The sequence below is a fragment of the Podarcis liolepis genome (genome assembly GCF_965112155.1).
Source record: "Podarcis liolepis genome assembly, chromosome: 1".
Taxonomy (NCBI): Eukaryota; Metazoa; Chordata; class Lepidosauria; order Squamata; family Lacertidae; genus Podarcis; species Podarcis liolepis.
The window spans coordinates 7,755,086-7,774,868 of record NC_139554.1 but is presented as its reverse complement, the minus strand read 5'-3'; the positions used below and the strand labels follow the sequence as shown (position 1 = coordinate 7,774,868).

The following is a 19,783-nucleotide window of genomic DNA, read 5'->3' as shown; positions in this document are numbered from 1 at the left end:
TGCTGCCGTGCAGCAGGAGCACGATTTCTGTTCTCATCCTGAAGCAAAGTTCTTAACCCGAGGTACTATTTCTGGGTTAGGGGAGTCCGTAACCTGAAGCGTATGTAACCTGAAGCCTATGTAACCCAAGGTACCACTGTATAAGGTGGGGGACACCTGGTTTACTAGCAGTACTTGCGAAAAGGATCAAGGGATCTTGGTGGACCACAAGCTTAACATGAGTCAACAGTTTGATGCAGCAGCAAAAAAGGCTAGCGTTATTCTAGGCTGCATCAACAGAAGTCTAGTGTCCAGATCAAGGGAAGTAATAGTACCACTCTATTCTGCCTTGACCAGACCACACTTGGAATACAGTGTCCAGTTTGTTGTGCCAGCGGCACAACAATTTAAGAAAGATGTTGATAAGCTGGAACATGTGCTGAGGACGGAAACCAAGATGATAAAAGGTCTGGAAAACAAACCTTATGAGGAGTGGTTGAAGGAGCTGGGCACATTTAGCCTGGAAAAGAAGGGACTGAGAGGAGATATGCATTACACTGCTAACCAGTAGCAAGGGACATTTTCAAGCAAATTCCGTACTCTATTTAGGAAACCCCAGAAAAAATATATTTTAAAACTTGCACCTGCAACCCTGTCATATTGTCCCGGAGATGTTGCGCGCTGAGGTGGTTTTTTAGAAACCCGGCTGCTAGGCTGGTCCATGTAAACACCACGTCCCATCAGGATGGTTTCTGCAGCTTCCGTCAGCTTCGGCCGCTGCCCCTCGCTCAGTTCCCCAGCACTGTCACTTGTGTTCTGGAGTAAAAGGGAGAGAAACAGAGGTGAGAGAAGGGAGGGGGCAATATTCCGTCCTTCTAGCAATCATCCAGACTACTGTGAGGCAGATTTCCTCCCCACACCCCGCCCACTCTGACAAACACCCCACACAGAGTGGAGCATGGGATCACAGGTGTGATCTGTTGTTTTGAGAAAGAACATACCTCACTCTGACAGATGTCTTCCTGGGAAGCAAGTGGTGCTTGGTTTAGTCTTGAGAAAAGGGAGAGGACTGGGTCCTTGTGGTATCCTCTGTGAGGTCTGTGTAACACTTGTCCTTCGCTTGGAGGATCAAAATCCTGAAAAATGAACAATATAAATGCATAAAACACAGTCAAACCTCGGCTCCCAAACGCCGAAAACCTGTAAGTAAATGCTGCGGTTTTCGAATGTTTTTAGGAACCCAAATGTCCAATGCGACTTCTACTTGAGTGCAGGAAGCTCTTGCAACCAATCGGAAGCTGCGCCTTGGTTGTCACACGTTTCGGAAGCAGAATGGGCTTCCGGAATGGATGTTTGTCAACCAAGGTTTGACTGTAAAAGAATTCATTACTGAGCTCAGTCACTCTTCTGAAGCCTTGGGAGACTCTTTCAGTGACACAGCAGCTTAGTGCATTGGGGCATCAACACACTCTGTGCTGCTGCAATTATCATCATCACCATCATCATTAGTGTTCCACATATGGTCCAAGGTGATGTACAAAATATCCTGAAGGAGTGTTTCCACCCCCATTGTTCAGCCCGGAGACTGAGGTCGAGCACCGAGGGCCTTCTGGCTGTTCCCTCATTGTGAAAAGAGAAGCTACAAGGAACCAGGTAGAGGGCCTTCTCGGTAGTGGTGCCACCCTGTGGAACGCCCTCCCGTCAGATGTTAAGGAGATGAGTAATTATATAACATTTAGGAAACATCTGAATGCAGCCCTGTATAGGGAAGCTTTTTAAGGTTTAATGTTTTACTACGTTTTTATATATGCTGGAAGCTGCCCAGATTGGCTGGGGCAACCCAGTAAGATGGGCGGGGAACAAAGAAACCATTATTTTTTTTCACTGTTCTGTAATAGCTTTTATAAAAGCTATTACAAAACAGTTATAACAACAACAACAACAACAACAACAGGTGAGGTGTTTTTTTAAAAAAGTTACTAGCTGCTAGCCAGGATTGCTATGTTCTACCTCCACAGATGAAGGCAGTATTCCTCTGAGCACCAGTTTTGGCAGAGCAGAAACGGGGAAAGTCATGTTGCACTCATGCATTGTTTGTGGGCTTCCCATAAGCCTCTGGTTGGCCAGTGTGAACAGGAATAATAATGATAATAATACTAATAATAATAATAATAATAATAATAATAATAATACCCTGCCCTTTATACCCTGGCCTTGGCTGATCCAGCAGCCAGGCTCTTCTTATCTTCTTATATGATATGGGTACTAAAGCAATGACCACAGAAAGAGACGTTCTTCTGTGGTGCCCCCTTGCCTGCAAAACTCCCGGCTCCAAGATGTTGAATCGCCTCTATCTTTGTTTCGTGTTTCACCAGCAATTCACCTTTCTAAGCAAGTTTTTGACCCTGTTGATTCTTTGTGTTGCTCTTTGTACCATTTTTTAATTGTGGCAGTTTGTGTTTCAATGATCACTGTTTGCTCCTCTATTTCTAATCCACTTTGAGTGGCGGCTGTGTGAATGCAGCGACTCTGCCTCCCCGGCCTGTCTTGCTGCTGCTGCAATATTTAGAAGAGAGAATTATGTTTGAACCTGAGTTCATGGTTGGTCTCCCATCAACCCATGAGCAGCAAGCCAGAACAAGACACTGGGAGGAGCAGAGCAGCTGCGTTTTTTGATGATGATGATGATTTGATGGGAGTACCAACAAACTCACTCATCCATTCACTCCTAGCTTTGGTTTGGCCTAGTGATATGTGCAAAACTCAGCCACTGCCTCTGCCCAAACTGGCCCGTTTGTCTATCTGGACCAGTAAGAGGTGGCTACCTGGGGGGCACCCAGTTTTCTGTCGCCGCCACCCTGAAGACCCCATCAATTTTGGCAGTGTCTAGTTAAATGATTTCATTACCATCTCATGGGCATCATGAAGAGTGCTGGTCATACTGTCACTTAGATTTGGAAGAGACAATCCTCCTTCTGCAAAAGCTGGAAGGAAAAACATAACAAACATGCACTTACGAACGGTAGGCAGACACACAAGTCCATTCCACTTGCAAAATAACGAAATAGGAGGTTAAAAACAAGGACTGAAACAAGTTTTGGCACAGAGGGTTCCAAGCTTTCAGGTGGTAGTGGGGGAGATTCTCCCTACCTTTCCCCCTCCTGCATTTATTTTCAGGCCACTGTGCAGTTCTTCCGCCCCACGACTTCTCTGCTTTCCTTCAGGTGAGGTCACACCGTAAATGCAATGACACACAGCCAATCAGATCTGGTGGCATGTAGGGCTGGGGTGTATTGCAAGCCAAACATCGTGGTTTGGCGATATACTGCGATTTTGAAAAAAACAAGATGCATTGGTCTCTGCCTGCAAAACACCGGGTGAAACCGCGCCAGCTCTCACCTCGAGAGGTGAGACAGCTTCACGCAGGCTCGCGGGCTCGGACAATGCACCTTGTTTGTGCCGCTCAGCTGAGGGGAGGGAATGAAAGCTTACACCAAGAACAAACTTAGTTGGTCTCTAAGGTGCTGCTGGACAATTTTTTTAATATATTCCTCCCAGCTGAGACAGCCCCAGAGCACCAGGGTTCCTTTAACTGCTCACTATGGGGAACAGATATCACGCTCCCCTCACCTGGGCAGTTTCACGGAGCCCCCACACTGCCGCCCATGGGCTGGGGGCTCCTCTAACTGCTCGACTGAGGCAAGAGAAGCCACACACTCCTCAGTTGAGGGGTTTAAAGGGGGAGGAACAAGCTGCTATTGGCTTTCTCTCTGTGTGTCGTATGAGGACAGAGTGGGATGGTGGTTCTACACTAGCGATATATCGCTGAGTGGAACCGCTACCGCTCTTGACTCCCTCCAGCAGACGATGCTAGGAGAGGGACCCAGGAGCACTGACAGTTTCACCAGCGATATACCACTGGGTGAACCCGACATCGCGGTCAGCTCCTCATACCGGTCCTGGGCGATAAGTTGATATATTGCCCAGGCCTAGTGGCATGAGAGTGTCCCTGAAGGCAAACAAGGCAAACTGTTTTGCTCCAGCTCTGAAATAGTCAGTGTTGTGGTGTAAGGGAAGAAATATTGCATCCCCATTGCAAAAAGATAATGCTTTGTTTTGCCAAGCTGAAAGAGTTTAATTAATTTAAAGCAGGGGAACATTTAAAAAAGATAGGCTTCCTCTCCCTTGTAGTAAGGTAAAGGGACCCCTGACCATTAGGTCCAGTTGTGACCAACTCTGGGGTTGTGGTGCTCATCTCGCTTTACTGGCCGAGAGAGCTGGCGTACAGCTTCCGTGTCATGTGGCCAGCATGACTAAGTTGCTTCTGGGGAACCAGAGCAGTGCACGAAAACGCCGTTTACCTTCCCGCCAGAGTGGTACCTATTTATCTACTTGCACTTTGACGTGCTTTTGAACTGCTAGGTTGGCAGGAGCAGGGACCGAGCAACGGGAGCTCACCCCGTCGCGGAGATTCAAACTGCCAACCTTCTGATCGGCAAGTCCTAGGCTCAGTGGTTTAACCCACAGCGCCACGCACATTCCCTCCCTTATAGTTTGTAGTGACCAAGTCCAGAATTCCGCCACCGCTTGATATGGCCTCCAGAAAAAAACCTGACTTGCTGATTATAGGAACAAAGGAAACTGCTGGCTCCCAAATTAGACCAATGATGCACCTAACTCAGTATTGTTTGAACTCACTGGCAGAGGATGGAATTTGGGCCATTTCTGCATGCAAATCAGATTCCCTGCCACTGAGCTATGGGCCCTTCCACATCTTGCAAGGTCACCCTCGGAGCTCTCACACTATTAAGAGGGCATGTGTTCGGTCTTGGAAAAATTAGAAAACCAAAAAGAAAATGCTAAAGAAAGACAAAGAGCTGGAAATAGCCTCACCTTTTGCAGCCAGCAGCTGTCCGTAACTGTACAGAATTTCTCCTTCTGAGATTGGCCTTCCCGTAGTCTCAGTTTCCGTGGCGGTCAGACTGCTCTCCTCTGTGGAAAGGCCAGAACTGGGGGTGTGCACGGAAGGGGATGGAGCCCTGGGCTCCTGCAGGGGCGGTTCGTGGGGCTCAGTTGGCTCAGCAGCTGGCAAGACCAAAGTGTCCGGCTCTTCGTGTTTGGCCACAGACATTATGCTAAAAATGACAAATAATAATAATAAAGAGCACCGCCAAAGCTGATGCCACACATTACTAACAGTGCTTAAACCTTCGTCAGTTTGTCAGACACTTCTTTTCTGTCTTTAATTTTACTTGTTCACAAAAAATCGTTTGTTTTTTTATGATCACACTTGTTTGGGCGACGTTGGAGGGTAATCTGTTAGGATATTGATGTTCCGTTCCACCGAAACAGATGTGTGGAGCTGTTGTATGTCACATGTCTGTTTACATTCCAGCACAGCTTGCTGGGAACTTCCGTTTGTGTATAGCTTTTGCCTTATGCTTCTTGGTCTTAGACATGAAGGAGAGCTGATATGTTTTCTTTGTCTTGATCTATGCTGAATAATCTGCTTGTAAATATGCTTTACATATGCCTCTGTCTGCCCTTCCGTTGCGAAGAGTTAATTACTCTGCGGATTAGAGCGTGCTCCAGCTTCTGAAGAGTTCTGAAGCTGCCAGTTGCTGTCTGATGCTGTTCCAAGGACCGGAGATCGCCCGGCTACCGGCCAGTGGGGGCCTGTGAATTGCCCCCGTTTCCTTGGATGCATCCCAACATAATCAACAATCAATAAAATAATGCACAACCCACAGACACTCTGGCTGGATCTGGGCAATTCATCTCAGTTCTCTCCCTTCTGCTTCCTTGCCAACCATACCTGTTCCCTCTAAATAACAACTACTCATCACGCCCACTTCAGGTAATAGTGCCAAGAGGACAACTCCTTCCTTGGCAAAAAACCTAGCTAGCTAGCCTCACAGTGCTTTATGGGTGAATCACTGTTTAATTACGTACCAATATTTCACTGAATGTTTCTTGATAGACTCTCTTTTTTACTGATACTTTTCATTTTTATATAAGAATTTAACATTAATAATAGTAACATTTGTTCATCAACTTTCCACAAAAAGGCGACTCAAAAGAGGACTTCTAGAGCCATAAAATGCACAAGGCTGACAAACATTTATAAGCAAATGCAGTGGTAAAGAGGATGGAACCTAAACTGCCCAGGTGTGCACCACAAAAAGGCCTCTGAATACCAGTTGCTGGGTATCACTAGCAGATCAGGTCCTGTTTGCGAGTTCCCAGCTGGGATCTGGCTGGCCACTGTGAGAACAGGATGCTGGACAAGACGGGCCATTGGTCTCATTCAGCAAGCTCTTCTTATGTTGCTAATCAACCCAAAGCCAGGGGAAACAAGAGTGTCTGAAAGTTGGCAGTGATGGCTCCAGCAGTGTTAAAATGTTGTAGTTATACAGTGGTGCCTCGCAAGACGAAAAGAATCCGTTCTGTGATTCTCTTCGTCTAGCGGTTTTTTGGTCTTGCGAAGCAAGCCCATTGACGGATTAGCGGATTAGCGCTATTAGAGGCTTTTAGCGGCTTATCTGCTGATCGGATCAGCTGATAAGCGGCTTAGCGGCTTAGAAAAAGGGGGGGGGGAACCAGCAGGAACTCGCAAGACATTGTCCTCTTGCGAAGCAAGCCCATAGGAGATTCGTTTTGCGAAGCACCTCCAAAATGGAAAACTCTTTCGTCTAGCGAGTTTTCCGTCTTGTGAGGCATTCGTCTTGCGGGGCACCACTGTAGATTTTTCTTTTTTAGCAATCTTATTGCGTTTTATGCAAACCACTACGGGATTTTGCATGTTAAGTTGAATATAAATATTAGTAATAAATCAGTACTTCTCTTTATTGCTGCAGCTAAGGCGTCTGCAAGAGGAAGATTAGAAGGTGATTTTTTTGTCAAGTGTTACACGACTCACAGAGCTGTGGGGCGATAGCTCCCTTCTTCTTCACTCTGCAGGCTGGGCTTCTCTTCTTCCAGAGGAAGCTCTGCATCTCCCCAGGGGTTCGGAGGCGTCTGCCTTTCCACCACTCCTCTGCCTGGGACATGCTCGGATACAGGAGGGCTAGGCGTGGCTACTCTGGGCGGTGAAGCCACGGGGGTGACCACAGGGGTAGCCACTGGGCTGATGGCGGCTCCAGCCTTGGATCCTACAAAAAGAAGAGATAAAGAAATGCCAAACCATTAAACTTTTACCCATTTGTGAAACCTTTTTTTTTCTTTCATCTCTCTTAAAGCATTACAGCTGGAAACCGCTTAGTTTCTATCCAACATCCTTCTAACATTCATTAATTTTACAATGTTTCTGTTTAATGGTAAGGATTTGCTGAACTAACAAATCAAACTGGAATATAAAGAAGGGAGGTATGAGGAGGTCCAAGGAAATAAGTGTATGGAAGTTATGTTATTGAAAATTAATGTGTGTTTTTAACTGTTTTTTTATTCTGTATGTTTATTTTTTATTTTTTCTTGTTATATCTTAAAAACTTTCAATAAATATCTTTTAAAAAAAAGAAAAAGAAAAAAGAAATGCCAGGCCAAGCTATGTTGCTACAGCAAAGGAATGTATGATTCTTGCCTGCAAACATTTCGCTTGCTGCATGGATCAAATATACACTCGACCACTCCAGACTGGTCAAGAACAAACTAATTGCTTTCTGTTTCTATTCCCGATTGCTTTGAAGTTCTGAAAGTTCCCAGAGTATGGTTCCAAAGTACGCTAAATCTGATTTCTGTTTTTGATGGAATTACAAACTTGGGAAATGCTGTGGACATGATGTATCTCGATTTCAGTAAGGCTTTTGACAATGTCCCCCATCGTATGCTCAAGAGTAAGCTGGTAAAAGGTGGGCTGAACATTTTCCGACTCGAAGATTCAATGATTCCACAATTCTATTATTCTGTGATTGATCCCGTCCCCAAACCTAGATACACTGAAGAATTACTAGAATAATTTTGATAGTTCATAGCAGAAGAGGCTTGTGTTGTTGTTTTGGGGGGTGGGGTGATGACAGAACAACTCCCAATATGCCAATCAATCAAGAAAGCTCTTTCTGGAAAATGAAAATACACCATGCTTGAAAACAAAGCTGATGAGTGTAATTACCGTGTTTTTCGCTCTATAGGACGCACTTTTCCCCCTCCAAAAATGAAGGGGAAATGTGTGTGTCCTATGGAGCGAATGCAGGCTTTCGCTGAAGCTGTCCGCAAGCCTTCGGAGCGCGGCAGGAGTGCTCGCCGCGCTCTGAAGGCTTGCGGATAGCAGCCTGCAGCCCAAAGCCCGGTGCTCCCCGGGCAGGTATCTGCAAGCCTTGGGAGCCCGGTGGGAGTTCCCGCCGGGCTCCCAAGGCTTGCAGATGGCAGCCTGCAGCCCAAGCCTGGAGAGCGCAGCGTTGCGCACCCTGGGCTTTGGGCAGCTATCCGCCAGCCTTTGGAACCCAGTGGGAGTTCCCGCCGGGCTCAGAAGGCTTGCGGATAGCAGCAAGCTCTGGGAGCGAAGGCTAAAGAGGAAGCCAAGACAGCCAGCGGGATGGATCCTGCTGGCTGTCTTGGCTTCTTTGCTCTTTGGGGCTGGGGGGGAATAATTCCCCCCTTATTCTCCCCCCCAAAAAACTAGGTGCGCCCTATGGGCCAGTGCGCCCTATAGGGTGAAAAATATGGTAATTTAGCAACCTTTCTACTCTGATAACCTGTTTTGATACCTGCTGCTGTTAGCTGCCTCAGATCAGCATCTCCATCAATTTCAGTTACAGACAGAGAGGACTCTGGAGTTTTTACTGGAGACGGTTCTCTTGGAGGAGGAGGGGATGGAGGAGGCGTGGCTTCAGGTGTGGCTAGTGGAGTAGACAGTATTGTTTCCTGGGGAAAAACACACACAAAGGCAATTGAAAGAAAGTAGTAAAGCTGTTACAATATATTCCCTCCACTTTATTTTAAATAATCAAATCTGAATGGGAGAGAAAGAGCCAGGAATTCAAAGCTTACAGGATGTAGGATTTCTGTGACAGTGCACAGTTCAAGGGGAAGTGAGATGGAATATTGATTGGACTTAGTCTAGCATGCAAATGTTTCTGAATCTCAAGAAAACCCACAAGCAATAAATAAAGCACACGTGCTTATTCTTATGGTTAATAAAAGCTTACCCTTTAGAATGAAAACATAAATGGCTCATAAATGGTATTGGGCTACATTTACAATTTGCAGCAGCTACATGCAGAATGTGTGTGGGTTAGCCTCAAGCAATGCCAAGTATTTTCAGTCTGGGCTGATTTTGGGTGAATGCTTTTTTTTTTTTTTCAGGAGAAGGAGCAGTTTCAGGACAAACTGCAAGAAGTCTGAAATTATGGGTTTTTAAACAACAGTGGACTGAGGGGCCTATATTTAGCAATTTAGCATATCAACCAGTTGCCTATAGACCCACCTTGCAGCAAGCCCACTTGCCCAGACAACAATTTCTTCTGGTCAAACAAAGGCCAAACTTGTTGCTGAAGTCACTGTCTGACATAGGGAGTGTGCACCTTGGCCCTGGAGCACACACCAGTGATGCAAAGAGTGACTCTGGGAATGTGCAGAGTACCGTATTTTTTGCACCATAACACTCACTTTTTTCCTCCTAGAAAATAAGGGGCAATGTCTGTGCGTGTTATGGAGCGAATGCCTGCAGGTGGCGGGGGGGATCTGCTGCAGTCGTGAGCAGAGGATCCATGGTTCCCCTTCCTTCCCTCCTCTGTAGTTACAAAGCATGGATCCACATGGATCCTCAGGATTTTTGCATTGGGCTACTCCAAACTCACTGTCAGATCACATGTCTGTGGCCACAACATGAACCACAAAAATCATATATCCACTATTTCGTTTAGAATATTTTTTTCCTTGTTTTCCTCCTCTAAAAACTACGTGCGTGTTATGGTCTGGTGCGTGTTATAGAGCGAAAAATACGGGTATATTTCTGCCTTGCTTAGTTCCTAGCCAAAAGAGAATTGCAGTGTCCAGGTCAGGAGATGCAACTCCCAGGCACGTTTCAGTGCTGGCAACAGATTCAGAAGTTGCACACCATCTTTGCCAAACAGGGGCAGGAAGACCAGAAAGCCTCTTATTTCAAACTTTTTGTCATTGTTGCTTACATGCTGCAAGAAGCAAAATGCCAAGGGTGGTATTCAGCTAAGTTTTACTCAAGAGTAGACCCGCTGAAATGAATGAACTTGACTTGGGTCCATTAATTCCATTCAGTCCACTCTGAATAAAACTTAGTTGAATACCATCCAATTACTACAAAATAAATAAATAAATCCCCAATTCTTAATCACAAATCACAAACAAAAAGCAACAAGTCACCTTTTCTGGTAAGGGTGTTGTGGTTTGAGGAACAACAACAGCAGAGGCTGCCTGCTGGCTTTCGCTGTCACCCAGCATGACGGCAACTGTCTCAGCAAGAGCTTCATTCACAAAATGTCTAATAATGTCCGAATCCACTGGGAGACCGGCGTCGACAAACAGCTGAAACCCCCCGGTACCTGCTGCTTCAACTAAAGATAAACCAGAACACAGGCAAGAACCAAATATTAAGGCTTGTATACTATTTCCCCCCACAAAGTAATAATCACAAATAAGTAATAATAAAAATGGGCACCCCACCACCAAGACCATTCCATTTTAGCTATCCAACCTCCCAAAATTTCCACACACCTTGTGATGGCTTGACCCTTTCCGTTTTAACAGTACAAATTCTACAAACACCTTCCATATCTCCTCAAGATCGTTTCTCCTGCGTATTCCCCATCTTACCTTAACGGCACATGTTAATTTATCATTAATAGCTATGTCCCACACCTCTTTATACCATTCTTCCATTTTATATTCTGCTTGCCCCTTCCACTTCCTAGCTATCATAATTTGTGCAGCTGTCAATGAATTTGTGAGAAAGTCCTTCATAGCCTGTGAACCTTCCACCCCATCGTAAATTAATAATAATGCTAAAGGCTTGTATATTAAGAATCAAGAGTTCTGTTGTCCTTGGGCAGCAAGAGCTTCCCCAGCCTCTCTTACCCTCCACCCCCCTTGAAAAATGGATCCAGAGGTCAGGGGGAGGAGCAGACAGAAATCAAGACCCTCTGCATAAATTTTAAGCTGATTTTCTGTTTGTGCTAGAGTGATATTTGGATCCAAGGTGACGTGCTTGTGTGGCAAAAGCTGTCCTTGATTTTCAGATTTCTGGCATGCAGAAAAACTTCCTTTTCTTTAAAAAGTATGCTACTTCAACATAAGGCAAAATCATGTATGATATGGATAGAAGAGAAGGAAGTTATTCTTCCTCTTCTATAATACAGTGGTGCCTCGCAAGACGAAAAGAATCCATTCGGTGATTCTCTTCGTCTAGCGGTTTTTTCGTCTTGCGAAGCAAGCCCATTGATGGATTAGCGGATTAGCGCTATTAGCGGCTTTTAGCGGCTTATCGGATCAGCTGATAAGCGGCTTAGCGGCTTAGAAAAAGGGGGGGGGACCGCAGGAACTCGCAAGACATTTTCGTCTTGCGAAGCAAGCCCATAGGAGATTCGTTTTGCGAAGCACCTCCAAAACGGAAAACTCTTTCGTCTAGCGAGTTTTCCGTCTTGCGAGGCATTCATCTTGCGGGGCACCACTGTATTTGAACGTGGTGGTCACCCACTGAAACTGATTGGCAGTGCATTCTTTTCTAAAATCAGGAAGTACTTCTTTACAGAATGCCTAACTCACTCATGAAGTACACTACCAAGAGATGTGCTGGTGCCTGGTGGCTTAAGTCAGCCTACCCACAACCTGGTGCACTCCAGATACTTTGAACTTAAAGGTGGCTTTAGGAGGGGGCTCAGACAAACTCAGGAAGAAGCCGTCTCTCTAACAATGACTCTCACCCAGTTTAGCTAAATGGAGACTCCAGGTTCAGGAGCAGTATCCTTTAGAATAGCAGTTGTTGGGTGATAACGTCAGTGCCAATCTAGCTTCTGACTATCTCAACAACACATGGAAGTCCCAAAGATATGCTGGTCTACCTAGGCCAAAGATGGCCTTTGGAGGCCACCAGAAGCATTCTGAATCTGACCAGGAAACTAACTATATGTCAGCCAGCGGAATTCTCTTAGTGCTGGAGCAATATGAACCAACACCGTGCTGCTGTGTTCTTGAAGGAGAACTCCAGGCACAGAGAACACGTTTAGTGGACCCTACAATTCCTGCAGGCATTCTTACATTATTATACATAATAAAAATGCTTTGCTGCGTTGAGTTTATCTGAGGGGTAGGGCAGGGAAATTACTTGAAACCTAAAAAGGGGAGGGAGTGTTAAGGTTGAGAACTGTGTGGGTTATTTTTTTTTTTACCTGGCTTGAGCAAGTGTCTTTAAACACCTTTCTCGGTTGAGCTAAACGAAAGCAAGGCTCTAATCTCAAATCAGGCTATTAAGAACATTCGTTTTCCTTGGATCAGTCCACTTTCTGTAAATACTTCCCTCCATCGGGGGTTGGGGAAGCGACAAAGAGAGAAAAATATTGCAGCTTTTGCTTACCGATGTCTGAGGATATATCTTGGTTGTCCTCGCTCTCTGATGAGCTTATGTTGGGCACTGCTTCTTTCTGGGGTGGAAATAACCCACTGATGATTCGTGCCATTACTTCCTGCTCCACCCTGGTGGAATAATGATTTCTATATTTAATGCACCTGTCTTTACGATGTTTATGCCAAATACAGAAGAGCAGAGTTAGAAGCCTTGGCCTGCAGGCTCCCAGCATCCAAATGAGGCAGCCATCTCCCTCTGCCTAACGGTAGGGCTGGCCCAGCTGCAGCCGATGGGAATTGCAGGCCAACAACATCTGAATGGATGTGGGGGACGCCAGCTTAATCCCTTACATTGTGTGGCTAACAAAAACCAAGGCCAAGTGCGTGTAATGGGGTTTACCCATTCCTCCCTCCATCCATCCATCACGGCCTTCACAGCCCAAATGCAAGACCATGAATTTCTAAGAGCAAGGATCTGTTTTGCACAGGTTGCTCTGTAAAATGCCACATACACGGATGGTCCTATAGAGCTAATGACATTCCATCAGCGCATCACCATTGCACAGCGCCTGCTCTGGGAACTCACCAGCCAACCAGCTTGTTTTCCAGGGTCTCCCGCTTTTCTATGATCTCATCCAGAATGTCTGCTGTGGGCTGAGGAGCAGCAGGTGGAAAAGGAGGGCCACTGTATTTTGGAGAAGCGGTTTCTCCTTGTCTGTCGAAATGTAGGACCGGCTCGGAGAATTCCGGGACGTCATCGTCTCCTTCGTCCTAATGACCACAAAGGCTAATTTAACACTGCACAGCGTGTTTCAGTACACCTCCATTAGCAATAAATTTCATTGAGTTCAGGGTCCAGCACGCTCGACATTCAGAAATGTTGGCAACAACGCTGTGCTGCACAAGAAGTTGTGCAAATTTCAAAAAATGGCATACAGACTTATTCTGCATAGCAAGGCACAACCACAACATTGTAGGCAGCTGAGTGGGTCTGGGGACTCTAAGTAGCACTGACGGCAAATTTTTAGAACCAGATTCCCCTCCCTGTAAGCTCCATTACATTTCTTAATCCAATTTCCTATTCCCATCAGCCATAAGGTCTTTGCTAATGTTGGTAGCTAAGTGCTTTGCCAATCCCATCAGCTACGTTGACACGGGTCCCTCATGAGCAGGGAAGACCATACTTTGAAAACAGATGTAGCGAAAACAACTTGGAACAGCACGAACCTGACTCAAGAGGGTATTACAAAAGTAGAATATCCATTTACTTATTTATAGTCCAAGATCCATAAAGCTTCTTTAGGTATGGCTAGAAGAATTTTTGACTTCAACCCTTGACCAGAAGCCCCTTGAAAGCTAAAAGCACCTTAGAAGCTCTTTTTGAAAATACTCATTTCAAAAAAATTGGTTGCCACCTGGCTTTTAAGACTCCTATTCACTAAAACCAACCACCACCACAAGCAAAATCAAGGAACCAAATCCTCCTGGGCACAGAAAACCAGGCATGTGGTTCTCTGAATCACTGACAAATATTTCTATCCAAATTTTCTGTTTTATCAAATCTGTGTCCAGGGCAGCTGTTTACCAGCTTCATCTGGTACGTAGGCTGAGACCCTATCTGCCTGCGGACTGTCTCGCCAGAGTGGTGCATGCTCCCACTTGGACTACTGCAATGCGCTCTACGTGGGGCTACCTTTGAAGGTGACCCGGAAACTACAACTAATCCAGAATGCAGCAGCCAGACTGGTGACTGGGAGTGGCCGCCGAGACCATATAACACCGGTCTTGAAAGACCTACATTGGCTCCCAGTACGTTTCCAAGCACAATTCAAAGTGTTGGTGCTGACCTTTAAAGCCCTAAACGGCCTCGGTCCAGTATACCTGAAGGAGCGTCTCCACCCCCATCATTCTGCCTGGATGCTGAGGTCCAGCGCCGAGGGCCTTCTGGCGGTTCCCTCATTGCGAGAAGCAAAGCTACAGGGAACCAGGCAGAGGGCCTTCTCGGTAGTGGCGCCCGCCCTGTGGAACGCCCTTCCAGCAGATGTCAAAGCGATAAACAACTACCTGACATTCAGAAGACATCTTAAGGCAGCCCTGTTCAGGGAAGTTTTAAACGTGTGATATTTTATTGTATTTTTGGTTTCTATGGAAGCCGCCCAGAGTGGCTGGGGAGGCCCAGCCAGATGGGCGGGGTATAAATAATAAATTATTATTATTTATTATTATTTATTAATTATTATTATTATTATTATTATTATTATTATTATTATTATTATTATTATTGTTATTATTATTATTATTATTCTTTTTCCCGTCCTTTATCTTGATGCAGAGCCTGCCCTATCCCTCAAGCTCACAGCAGGTAATGTTTTTATACTACCTCTGCATTCACAAGTCTTGCAAGGTAGGGTTTATTAGCATTCCCATTTTGCAGATGAAAAATTGAGATGGCGGGCAACTTGCTCCAGGTCACAAATTACTCCATGTCAGAAGCAGAACTCAAATGCCGGTCTCCCACTGGCCTTGACCAAGTTCTGCCATCTCAAGCGTTGCTTCTAGAGAAAGCATCTGTTCATATGCTGTGCTGGTGCACACTTTACAACTCACCCGAATTTCTGCAACAAATTGTATTCTGCACATTAAAATTTATGTTGCATGCGAATGTTAAAGTTCAAAAAAAGTGTGTGTGTGTGTGTGTCTGTGTGTGTGTGTGTGTGTGTGTGTATGTAGTCACAGACATAAGTACTGGCAAACATTTTCTCCCCACTGGAACAATGGTATTCATAGTTATCTTTCATTCTGACAGCAAATTCTACCCAATATCTAATTACTGGACAGCATTTCTCCCCATAGGTTTCGTTTGTGTTTCTATTTCAATGAACCCGTCACTGAAGAATTGAAATATATAACACAGAGGCTACTACCCTTAGTTTATATATTTTTCATAAAGAAAAAGTGAGTATTCTGCCAAACACTTTGTGGGCATTTCCTTTGGGTGCATGTGCTCTCAACAAAGCTGTTATGAGGCTTTTCTTCTGGTGTCTCAAGTATTTATATGCTTTCAGATTAAAGTTAATCCTTCCACATCTTCAGGCTCATCGTTTAGGCAAACCCAAGCCAAACATGTGCTAGAGTTGGAATGTTTCTGTGGTCGAACACTAGGCCAAGACTGCCAAGGATGCGGGATGAAAGGAACGCCTGAGAAAATGGGGAAAAGGACAAGGGGCAGGAAAAAAACCCTGCCTCTTGCTCACATCTAAAAATTTTTTTTTAAAAAAGGATGATCCTGGTGTCTTTTATTGCTGCTTCATAAGCACAAGCTGGAAATAAATGACCAGGAGGTTTCACTTTACTTATTAAAAAAAAGAAAGGAAGCATCTCAAAGGAGAAGCATTCTGGCTTCTGACACAGCTACAGCTTAGGTAAAAGAGTAGGAGATATTATGACTCCTTCCCAATTAAGAAAATAAATGAAAAAAAGCAAACTGCATGAATTCAACACTGCAGTTATACAAAGCTAATCTCCAATTGTGCATTGCGGAAACTGTTGTCATGACAATGATGAAATTGGATGGCCAATTGGATGATAGACAATGAGGTTGGATAGACAGCATCTGTCATGGATGCTGTAGTTGAGATTCCTGCATTGCAGGGGGTTGGACTAGATGACCCTTGGGGTCCCTTCCAACTCTATGAATCTATGAAATACAATTAAGATAACCTTTTGCATTTATGAATACCAGGATTACAGAAACAGTTTCATTAATAGGTGACCCAGAATCTCACTAGCCAATCTACTTCTCTAAAGCTTAACTCAGGGAACATATTTTGGGGAAAGGAACATGGAAATCCAATGGTACACAGAAGTTAGGACATTCACTGGATTGTGATTAGTGATGCTTACATCACCTTGCCAACAAAGGTCTGTATAGTTCAAGTTATGGTTTTCCCAGTAGTGATGGATGGAAGTGAGAGCTGGACCATAAAGAAGGCTGATCGCCAAAGAATGCATACTTTTGAATTATGGTGCTGGAGGAGACTCTTGAGAGTCCCATGGACTGCAAGAAGATCAAACGCATCCATTCTGAAGGAAATCAGCCCTGAGTGCTCACTGGAAGGACAGATCCTGAAGCTGAGGCTCCAAGACTTTGGCCACCTCATGAGAAGAGAAAACTCCCTGGAAAAGACCCTGATGTTGGGAAAGATGGAGGGCACAAGGAGAAGGGGATGACAGAGGACGAGATGGTTGGACAGTGTTCTCGAAGCTACGAACATGAGTTTGACCAAACTGCGGGAGGCAGTGGAAGACAGAAGTGCCTGGTGTGCTCTGGTCCAGGGGGTCACGAAGAGTCGGACACGACTAAACAACAACAACAAGGGGCTGTGAAAAAGCAGCCAAGAGAGAAGGAAAAACCAGGGACTTGATTGTGCTCAGCATTGGTCGCCTTCTTTACTCTCTCTTTTCACCCTTGATAGCAAACAGAAAGCGGAGGAGCCTATGCCATGCTTGGGGGCTTCCTCTTCCATTCCAGCCCCTCAGAAAGATCTCCAGATACACAAATTGCTGACTACTCTGTGGTTTTTTTGTGATGCTTTTAAGCTCCATGTGGTGCAAAATTAAGTATGGTGGTTGCAAGCCGCCTGGTACAAGCAGAGCTTGGTCTTGCTGTGAAGATCCTGTGGATTTGGTTGCACAATACCTTTTGTCAAAGTCTCCTTGGCCTCTAATTTCCTTGTTCCTGCCTCAGCCTTAGCAGCCGTTTACACGGAGTGGCAGGCTTTTACAATAAGAGGGAAGCTATACAAAGAGGATTTGAGGTGAAACTCCAAAGAAGCAGTGAAGATATCAATAGGAGCATTGCCACCGGCTGCTATAAATGAGGGCTGACTGTTTCTTTAGAAGTAATTTTCACGTTAGTGAATTAAACATTCATCAAATCAGCTTACTAAGAAGCATGTCCAGCGGGTAACAATGGTGACCCTTAAAAAATAAATATCACATTTTATCCCCTGCAAAGTGAGAAGCTATTGGAAAGCCCACCTGACTGACACCAGTAACATCGATGAAGTCAGCACCAGGAAGTTTCAGTTCTTCGTCCTGGGACAGACTGCTTTCTGCAGTAGCCTAAAAAAATACAGATTAAGTGAACCTTGAGATTTAGTAGAGGAAAAGAATGCAAAAAGCCACAACAACCTTCTTGCGACACTGAAAGAAAGCAGGAAAGCAGAGTGGGGAGGCTTATATCTTGGGACCAGTCACCACCCACCCACCCACCAATAGAAATATGAATGGGTGCAAGAGGAGAGGTGCATTTGGAGTCACCACCGGGGTGGGAGACAAGCCTGTTTTCCCCAGCACTGGAGACCCCAACCACTAAGAATCAAGCCTTTCTTGGTGATGGAGGATGGAATGTTGGGAACAAGACAAGACAATCAAGTTTGCACCCTGCCCTTCCTCTATAGAGTTCTCCCAGCCCAACAGCCAATGGGACTTAATATTGACTTTAGAGACTTCCAATCAAGCCTTTACCAAAGTGTGTTCTGAGGGACTGGCAGTGAGACAAGTGTCGGCAGACAAAAAAGAACCAAATGGCAAAGTGCCCTGCAAAGGTGCCCACAAAATATAAACCAAGTTCTTCAAGTTTAGGCAGTTGCAACATTTACTGTGCTATCCTTATTCCTGGTTTCTCAGCTTCCAAGCAAAGCAGCCGTGTGAGGACCTGTCTTGGGGCAGTGCTTGCTTCGCAAGAAATTTGCCACATTTGAAGCGGCCATTCGATGCTAAATGTTCTCAACAACAGCCATTCCAGACCTTTTTTCCTGTGATAATAAACTGATATATTTATAATAAAAAATTCCTTCCAGTAGCACCTTAAAGACCAACTAAGTTAGTTCTTGGTATGAGCTTTCGTGTGCATGGACACTTCTTCAGATACACTGAAACAGAAGTTGCCAGATCCTTCTATATAATGAGAAGGTGGGGAGGGGTATTACTCAGAAGGGTGGTGGGAATGGGAGATTGGCAGATAGCTGAGATGAGCCTGTTGACGACTCTTAACGACTGCAATAGGTCTTACAGGAAAAGGCAAGGGGTGAGAAGGTGAAAAATGGCTTAGTCATGTATAATGAGATAAGAATCCAATGTCTTTGTTCAGACCAGGTCTCTCCATGGTTTTAAGTTTGGTAATGAGTTGCAATTCAGCAGCTTCTCTTTCCAGTCTATTTCTGAAATTCCTTTGTAGTAAAACAGCTACTTTGAGATCTTGTATAGAATGTCCTGGGAGATTGAAGTGTTTTCCTACTGGTTTCTCTGTTTTGTGATTCTTGATGTCAGATTTATGTCCATTTATTCTTTGGCGTAAGGTTTGGCCTGTTTGTCCAATATAGAGAGCTGAAGGACACTGTTGGCGTTTGATGGCATACACAATGTATTACAGTCCTATTACAGTCATTAAGAGTCTTCAACAGGCTCATCTCAGCTATCTGCCAATCTCCCATTCCCACCAGCCTTCTGAGTAATACCCCTCCCCACCTTCTCACTATATAGAAGGATCTGGCAACTTCTGTTTCAGTGTATCTGAAGAAGTGTGCATGCACACGAAAGCTCATACCAAGAACTAACTTAGTTGGTCTTTAAGGTGCCACTGGAAGGAATTTTTTATTTTGACTATGGCAGACCAACACGGCTACCTATCTGTAACTGATATATTTATGTATCAGAAACTAGCAAGGGTGAATTCAAATACCTGTATCACCTCCTTTGGAAAGGAAATCCGGTTGACGCTGGTGCTGTCGCTTGAAATACTGTCAATGTCAACATTAGGCAGCACCTGGAAAGCAAAAGCCCACAGATTCAATCTAGTTTCCCATCTTCTGAAGTATCAGGAAGACACGAACTAAGCTTCCGATGCAGTCTTGGTCCTCCCTATGCCATTAAATGCTCGCCTTGCGGCATTCACCTGATTTATTATTTACTCAGTTTCTGGACTGCCCTTCATCAGATTCTGGGGAAACCCAGCCAGATGGGCAGGGTATAAATAATAAAATCATCATCACCACCATCATCATCATTACTGCTTTAACCTAATTTTTTTAAAGAAAAGGATGGAGCCAAACTACTGGGTGTGTGGAAGTAGTACATATTCCAATATTCTTATTTAAGTTGCTGACCCCCTAGCACAAGGATGGGGAACCTGAGCTCCCCCCGTTGTTGCGGGACTTCCAACTCTCATCAGTCCCAACCAACCACCATGGTGAATGGCTGGGAAAGATGG

At 45.0% G+C, this 19,783-nt stretch overlaps 1 protein-coding gene across 10 annotated transcripts in view; it reads right to left on the bottom strand.

Moving 5' to 3' along the window:
- The window catches only part of KIAA0586, a 76,676-nt gene that overhangs the window by 26,283 nt on the left and 30,610 nt on the right, over positions 1-19,783 (bottom strand). For all 10 annotated transcript variants that reach the window (XM_083516876.1, XM_083516875.1, XM_083516869.1 and 7 more), the window contains exons 20-30: positions 19,256-19,339; positions 17,551-17,634; positions 13,097-13,281; positions 12,521-12,639; positions 10,315-10,505; positions 8,682-8,838; positions 6,899-7,130; positions 4,873-5,114; positions 2,887-2,963; positions 981-1,115; positions 624-795 (exon numbers count right to left, since the gene is read on the bottom strand). In XM_083516876.1, the coding sequence (XP_083373002.1) occupies positions 624-795; positions 981-1,115; positions 2,887-2,963; positions 4,873-5,114; positions 6,899-7,130; positions 8,682-8,838; positions 10,315-10,505; positions 12,521-12,639; positions 13,097-13,281; positions 17,551-17,634; positions 19,256-19,339 (1,678 nt within the window). The remainder of the gene's footprint in view (positions 1-623; positions 796-980; positions 1,116-2,886; positions 2,964-4,872; positions 5,115-6,898; positions 7,131-8,681; positions 8,839-10,314; positions 10,506-12,520; positions 12,640-13,096; positions 13,282-17,550; positions 17,635-19,255; positions 19,340-19,783) is intronic.